At 42.1% G+C, this 8434-nt stretch overlaps 1 protein-coding gene across 1 annotated transcript; it reads left to right on the forward strand.

The window, feature by feature from the left end:
- The first annotated feature begins 5598 nt into the window (after window positions 1-5598).
- Window positions 5599-7687, forward strand: LOC144007268 (uncharacterized). Its single transcript, XM_077506725.1, has one exon. It carries the CDS (start codon window positions 5691-5693, stop codon window positions 7407-7409), a length of 1719 nt encoding a protein of 572 aa, XP_077362851.1. The 5' UTR covers window positions 5599-5690; the 3' UTR covers window positions 7410-7687.
- The last annotated feature ends 747 nt before the right edge of the window (window positions 7688-8434 follow it).

The following is an 8434-nucleotide window of genomic DNA, read 5'->3' on the forward strand; positions in this document are numbered from 1 at the left end:
TTCGCTCAACCAGTCCACATGTGTTTTGTGGATTTGGAGAAGGCGTTCGACCGTGTCCCTCGGGGAGTCCTGTGGGAGGTGCTTCGGGAGTACGGGGTACCGGGCCCTCTGATACGGGCGGTTCGGTCCCTGTTTAGTCCGCATTGCAGGCAGTAAGTCGGATTCGTTTCCGGTGAGGGTTGGACTCCGCCAAGGTTGCCCTTTGTCACCGATTCTGTTCATAATTTTTATGGACAGAATTTCTAGGCGCAGCCGAGGCGTTGAGGGGATCCGGTTTGGTGGCCTCAGCATTGCATCTCTGCTCTTTGCAGATGATGTGGTGCTGTTGGCTTCTTCAGGCTGGGATCTCCAACTCTCACTGGAGCGGTTCGCAGCCGAGTGTGAAGCGGTTGGGATGAGGATCCGCACCTCCAAATCCGAGACCATGGTCCTCAATCGGAAAAGGGTGGCGTGTCCTCTCCGGGTCGGGGATGAGATCCTCCCCCAAGTGGAGGAGTTCAAGTATCTTGGGGTCTTGTTCACGAGTGAGGGCATGATGGAACGGGAGATCGACAGGTGGATCGGTGCAGCGTCTGCAGTAATGCGGACTCTGTATTGGTCCGTCGTGGTGACGAAAGAGCTGAGCCAAAAGGAGAAGCTCTCGATTTACCAGTCGACCTACGTTCCGACCCTCACTTATGGTCACGAGCTGTGGGTCGTGACCAGTGGCGTTCCTAAGCAACTTGGCACCTTAGGCAGGATTTCTGGTAGTGCCCCCCCTCCCAGCGCGTGCACAACTTATTAGACCAACCACAAACACGACCCCCACTCAAATTATTAGACCAACCACAAAATATTTACATTTAGAGCATTTCCCACAGTTATTTTATACTTAATGGTAGAACCGTACGTCACAGTGGTATTTTCGCTGTAGAGGAAGAAAATAACGTAGAAAAAATGCTGCTGAAAAGTCAACTTACTGTAGGTTTGGCAACACAAGATGGCCGCCGCCAGCTTCACTTTTCGCTACAGCATGAGCAGCCCAGTTAATTTATGACGTCCGTGCTGTATCAGCCTGCACATCCACCTGAGAATCTGACCGTGATGAGTTTTTTTTTTTCCTTTTTTTTTGTTTTTTTTTTTTTGAAAGTTTGAGCCAGGACAGCTTACTCGCATTTTCATTTCATTTTCTTAACTAAAGAGCCAGACCTGTCACCAGAAAGAGAGTGCAGGGGGGGCATTACCTTTTTTGGGGGAGCACACTTCATCAACCTAAATCTAATGTTGTTCAGGTTGAACAGTGGCATTGTGACAACTGCAAAAGCGGCGGAATGACTGTGACCCAGCCCCTTCTATCTGAGATTAGCTAGCAGTTGCCTTCATTTGCTTTTTTGATTTAGGGCTGTACGATATGGATAAAATTTCGGATCATTTTTGCCAGACATCTTTATTCTTTGATCTTTGACTCAGCATGAAACTTAGCATCATTTCAGTGTTTTATGGTGCCTTCTGTATTTTGTGTTATTTTATTTATAGTTATATTTACTTATTCACTTCCCTACATCTTATATATTTTTTTTATTTTTTATTTTTTGCTTTTATACTTACCTACTTATATTTACTATAATTAATTTTATTTTGTGTTATTTTCTTTCACTTGTGTCCACTACGAGACTGATTTCTATTCCATGCACTTTGTATGCAGCAATGGATGTTTTAAAGGGCTTTATAAAAAAAGATTGAGTTGAGATATGTCGATAATATACAGAAACGACATATGGGTTCAGTGAAAAATATCAATCCATAAGGATGTGTAAAGTGCTGATTATTATTATTATTATTATTGTTATTATTATTATTATTATAACTTAGTGACAGTCATCAACCGTGACAAACTTGGCAATAAAAAAAAAAGAAAAGAGAATTCAACTTGCGTTGTACTGCAACTATGCTTTAGTGATAAATAATTTTATGCTCCAAAGTATTTGTTGTGTATGTGCGACTGCGTGGGTCTGTTAACCGCATACTGTGTATTGCTACAATTTGTCCGTGCTGTGTGGCTTGACTAATCAAAACAAGAGTTTGCCACTCACTTGTGAACGTTGTTTAGTGGACCAGTGAACGCAGGATTCCCAACCATGTCAACTGTGTCATCCTGGATCCAGGTTTGGCGTTTGCTCACTGCTCAGTCATTGGGTCAGCGCCGGCCGGCGAACGTGCACTACTATCTAACGCGGAAGTAGATTTGGCTAATGCGCGTCTCCGGAGCACGCGTCACCCCCCCCCAATCCCGATTACCATTGGCTAGCCGTAGATGTCAATCAAAGCCAAATTTGAAAGGATGTATGTGGTTGGCTGGCAAGCCATGCTTTACTTGAACAGAAGGCGCACGTTTACGTGACTGATAAAAGTAAAATAAATAAATAAATAAATTCTCCTTTCCCTGTCGTCCTTTTGCTCACGAGCGCCCCAAGCATCTGCCTAATCTGCCTAATGGCAGGAGCGCCACTGGTCGTGACCAAAAGAACGAAATCCCGGATACAAGCGGCCGAAATGAGTTTCCTCCGCAGGGTGTCCGGGCTCTCCCTTAGAGATAGGGTGAGAAGCTCGGTCATCCGGGAGGGACTCGGAGTCTGCTCCTCCGCATTGAGAGGAGCCAGCTGAGGTGGCTCGGGCATCTGGTTCGGAGGCCTCCTCGACGCCTCCCTGGGGAGGTCTTCCGGGCATGTCCCACCGGCGGGAGGCCCCGGGGACGACCCAGGACACGCTGGAGAGACAATGTCTCTCGGCTGGCCTGGGAACGCCTTGGGATCCCGCCGGAGGAGCTGGTTGAAGTGGCTGGGGAGAGGGAGGTCTGGGTTTCCCTCCTAAAGTTGCCGCCCCCGCGACCCGACCTCGAATAAGCGGAGGAAGATGGATGGATGGATGAATTTATGGTGAATTCTAGGGCTGGGTATCGATTCAAATTTCCAGGATCGATTCGATTCGATTAATGATTCACAACGATTTTCGATTCATTTGAGGAATTCATGCAGCACCTATTTTAGACAGTCAAAAGTACCAGTGCTGTAAATAGTAGAAACTTCTTGCTGTAATTGAATGCATTAGTAAAAATATGAATATTTACATTAATTGAATCAATTGCAGTTACATTAATACTGTTTTATTTAACATGGCCTTATAAAAACAATAAATAATTAAATCAATTACAACCACAGTACAGGCTATGTAAAAAAAAAAAAAAAAAGTAACAAAAAACACTGACACTCATTCACATTGTTTTTTGTGCAAATGTTCCAATGGTGGTTGAGGGGATGGGGTGGGTGGGGAGATGATCGATACTGGCTTCCTCCGTGTAAGTGACACGGGCTCGGAAGCATTTGTTTGTGTGTGTTGAATGTGTTGTGTGTGTGTGTGTGTGTGTGTGTTGGGGGCGGGGTCGATATATCCATACATGGCTTTATGTATCGATATTGGGATATGAAAAGGCGTAACTATACGATATCGATATTAGAGGTGGGAATCTTGGGGCACCTCACGATTCGATTGCGATTACGATTCAGAGGCTACGATTCGATTATAAAACGATTATTGATTTCCCCCCCAGGCAGCAGAAAAAAAAACAATGTATTTTGGTGCTTTTAATGTTTCGTACATTAGTTACAAAAATAGTACAAAAGTCCTCTCAGGCCTAAATTACTATTTCACTATCAAGTTAACAGTTCAAAACAGTAAATAAAATACTCAAGTCCTCATTCTGTAACAACAGCTTTTAAGTATATTCAGTCTTCAACAGAATAAAACATAGCATTGAGCAAAAATATATTATTTTTATCCACTCAAAAGTGCACTGAGGTATAAATGAAAGACAATGTGAACTACTACTTCAATACAAATGCCTAAAAAAAAAAAAAGTGCTTTCCTGCTTTTTAAGTTGTGTAAAGATGAACATGTAAACATTAAAGTTTCTCAGAGGTACAAAAAAAAAACAAAAAAACAAAAAAAAACCTCAAGTGCTTTTCTGCTTTTTAACTTGAGTAAACATGAACGTGTAAACATTAATGGGATCGTTCGGCTTTTTTAACATGAATCTCAATTTGATCCTCACCTCCCGTGTGTGCGATCAGCACTGACTTCTTTCTGACAGCGTTCTGTGACACGCGTTCTGGTTCGGCGTTGGACGAGAGGAAAATAGTCCACCAAGCTGGCTGGGGTCTCGGAAATAAAGCGTTTTTCTTCTAAAAACTTTTTGTTTTCAAAAGCGTGATACATTTCCACCACAATACTCTTTTCTGAATAAAGTCAGACGCCATTACCGCCAGCCACTACTTTTCTGTTTGTTCGTTCGTATCACTGCGCGGCGCCCTGTAGAACGCTAACCGACGCACTGCAGCCAGCTAGCTGATACTTCCGCCTCAAGTTGTTTGCCTTTCGGAGCAGGTCTGATCCCACGAAGAGGTGGGTTGGTCAGCTCAGCCATGCTTGTTGTTGTTTTGAATCTCGAGGCGTGAGTTGTGGATGTGTAATCTCGGTCCGTCCCAAAAAGCGTACCGAAGACCGCGCGCGCTACTGCGTTTCAGTTCCGCGTACTTTTCGCTCGGGTCACTTTAGTTTCGCTTCCCTTGGCATATTTATATAATCGGAATTTGGACGTTTGTGAATTGTTCTCGATTGTTCCACGGCCGAATCGTGAATAATCTAAGAATCGGAAATTTTGCACACCTCTAATCGATATATCAATATTTTGAACCCAGCCCAAGTTAATTCAATTGAAATAGAAAGGGCGTATGAAAACAAATTCCTTGTAGTAGTTATTGATGATAAATTATTTTGGAAGTCACACATAGAAAATGTTAAAAGGAAAATGTCAAACATCATAGGGGTACTCTATAAAACTAAGGATGTCCTGAACATGAACTCATTATATACATTATACAGTTCATTATTCTTACAATATCTGACCTATTGTGTGAAAATCTGGGCAAATGCAAATAAAACAAACACCAACTCTGTATTCAAATTGCAAAAGAGAGCTATAAGAATTATTAATTAATCAAAATATACTGAATCAACACATCCATTATTTATTAAATACAATGAAATTTTATGACTTGGTTGAGTTTAAATTAGCACCAAATTAGACACAGTCCTTATAATATAAGGGGTGCACATGTCTATAAAAACAAAAACAAAAAAACAAGAACAAATATTAAGCAAAGGTGTGTATATGTTAGGTGTTAATTTGTGGAATCATTTGGGAATTGCCCTGAAAGGATGTGACTCACTTGTTGAGTTTAAAAAAAAATGTTTAAAAGTAAAAAAAAAAATACTTGTGTATAGATTTGTTATTCATTCACTCATGTGGCCCATGTGATAAACTTCAATATAAAATACATAACATCACAATAAATTAACTTTACCAAACCATGTGTATCTTGTGTCTCGCAGATGTCGGTGAAAAATATATTTTTCCTGAGCGGCAGGAGCCAGAGTTCCCTGGCGTGAAACAGGAGGAGGACTTGGAGCCTCTGCAAGTTAAAGAAGAGCAGCAGCAACAGCCTCCCAACATCAAAAAAGAGGAGCAGCTGCCACCATACATTGAAGAGGAGGAGCACTTCACAGAGTTGCCCGTGACTGGTGTCCATTTGAAGACTGAAGATGAACGTCAATATGAAGAGAACAAAGGGGCGGAGTCTCCAAGCAGACAACAAATGACAAATGATGACAGCCGGTTAGCTCTTATGTCAGATGGTGAAGACGCGTCACACGCTGCTCACACTGCTGACGATGAACAGTGTGACGATGATGTGACATGTCACACTGATGGCAAACGGTGGAAATCTTCTCAGTGTGGAAAAACCTTTGGTTCCAAGTCTCAATTGAGAAGACACGCGATGGGCCACCCTGGTCATAAACCCTTTGCTTGCACAGTTTGTGGTCGAAGTTTCTCTGTGAAGGGATCCTTAAAAATCCACACACGAACCCACACTGGAGAGAAGCCTTTTGCTTGCTCAGTTTGTGGTCGAAGTTTCTCTGTGAAGGGATCCTTAAAAATCCACACACGAACCCACACTGGAGAGAAGCCTTTTGCTTGCACAGTTTGTGGTCAAAACTTTGCTCAGAGGGAACACTTAAAAACACACACAAGAACCCACACTGGAGAGAAGCCTTTTGCTTGCTCAGTTTGTGGTCGAATTTTCTCTCAGAAGGGATCCTTAAAAGTCCACACAAGAACCCACACTGGAGAGAAGCCCTTTGCTTGCTTGGTTTGTGGTCAAAATTTTTCTTCCAAGGGATACTTAAAAATACACACAAGAACCCACACTGGAGAGAAGCCCTTTGCCTGCTCAGTTTGTGGTCAGATATTTCCTGAAAAGGAAAAATTAAAAACACACACAAGAACCCACACTGGAGAGAAGCCTTTTGCTTGCTCAGTTTGTGGTCGAATTTTCTCTCAGAAGGGATCCTTAAAAGTCCACACAAGAACCCACACTGGAGAGAAGCCCTTTGCTTGCTTGGTTTGTGGTCAAAATTTTTCTTCCAAGGGATACTTAAAAATACACACAAGAACCCACACTGGAGAGAAGCCCTTTGCCTGCTCAGTTTGTGGTCAGATATTTCCTGAAAAGGAAAAATTAAAAACACACACAAGAACCCACACTGGAGAGAAGCCCTTTGCTTGCTTGGTTTGTGGTCAAAATTTTTCTTCCAAGGGATACTTAAAAATACACACAAGAACCCACACTGGAGAGAAGCCCTTTGCCTGCTCAGTTTGTGGTCAGAAATTTCCTGAAAAGGAAAAATTAAAAACACACACAAGAACCCACACTGGAGAGAAGCCCTTTGCTTGCTTGGTTTGTGGTCAAAATTTTTCTTCCAAGGGATACTTAAAAATACACACAAGAACCCACACTGGAGAGAAGCCCTTTGCCTGCTCAGTTTGTGGTAAGAAATTTCGTGAAAAGCAAAAATTAAAAAGACACACAAGAACCCACACTGGAGAGAAGCCCTTTGCTTGCTCGGTTTGTGGTAAGAAATTTCCTGAAAAGGAAAAATTAAAAATACACACAAGAACCCACACTGGAGAGAAGCCCTTTGCTTGCTCAGTTTGTGGTCGAAGTTTCCCTAGGAAGGGAAATTTAACAACGCACACGCGAATCCACACGGGAGAGAAGCCCTTTGCTTGCTTGGTTTGTGGACAAAATTTTTCTTCCAAGAGATACTTAAAAATCCACACAAGAGCCCACACTGGAGAGAAGCCTTTTGCTTGCTCAGTTTGTGGTCGAAAATTTACTGTTAATGAAACGTTAAAAAGACACACAAAGACCCACACTGATGAGAAACCATTTGCTTGCTCAGTTTGTGGTCAAAGATTCCCAACAAAGGGCAACGCTGAGAGGCACAAGTGTGCTGGTGAGAAAAGCGGTTGATGAATGAAGCTTGATATGATCTCATTTAGGAATTGACGTTTAAAATGGTGCAGAAATTTCTACCGCGAAATGAATGAATGATTGATCTGTGTACTTGTATTGTGTGTTGTATGTGTCTTAGCCTATTTTGAAAATGAATTTGTTTTGAAAACGTAACATCAACCTGACAAGTGGCTGCAGATTCTAACTGACGGCTATAATCTGTCATCTGTACATGTAAATGTCCGTTCATATGTAGTTTGCCTTATATACATATTAAAAGGCTGTTGTTGAACACATTATTTTAGGTTAATTAATTATGCACAAATTAGCGTGTCAAAAAAATAACGCAACTGATCGCGAGTCAATGCAAAATTTGGCCCATTGAGGTACACAGAGTAGACTGCAGGGGGCACCACTACAGAGTAGCACGAGCACACCGACCTGTATATATGACTGGATAGCAGATAGCCCTTACACGCCCGTGCAAGCCGTTGAAGCGACAGGGCGGCCATCTTGCTCCTACCATCTCGTCAGTGGGTGGACGGTATGTCCACTTTGAGGACCCCTTTTTTTTAATCACTCAGTTCCATGGACAGCATGATTTATGGTGATTTAAATTCGTTAAAAACAAGAGGACTTCGGACATTTTCCAACTTGCCTTAAGGGCGTATAAATGATATGTTACATGACGTTTACAGGAGGAAACTTGTTTAATTCATTGTTTATGAAAGAATCACAACTGTTCAACAAATAATATTGGGTCCTTACGTGCACACATATGACAGAAAAGATGGCGCTTTCAAGCAGCAATGCCAGTTAAGTGGGGATTTTGGGAGGTTGTTGTGCTGTTAGACTAGCTCAGGGGTGTCAAAACTCAGTTTTGTTGCAGTCCTCAGGGTTTATCTCAGAGGGCTGTTATGACGGGGAAACCAAATGTTTAAAAAATGTTTTAAAAAAAATAAATAAAAATGCTTAGAAAAGACATTTTTTTAAAGTATGATTTTACAGTGTTTCACCCACAAATTTTCAGAGGTTCAAAATGG

The sequence above is a fragment of the Festucalex cinctus genome, chromosome 1, assembly GCF_051991245.1.
Source record: "Festucalex cinctus isolate MCC-2025b chromosome 1, RoL_Fcin_1.0, whole genome shotgun sequence".
NCBI lineage: Eukaryota > Metazoa > Chordata > Actinopteri > Syngnathiformes > Syngnathidae > Festucalex > Festucalex cinctus.

Excerpts from the sequence above, each read along its gene's own strand:
- LOC144007268 (XM_077506725.1), top strand. The coding sequence starts at position 5,691 with ATGACAAATGATGACAGCCGGTTAGCTCTTATGTCAGATGGTGAAGAC.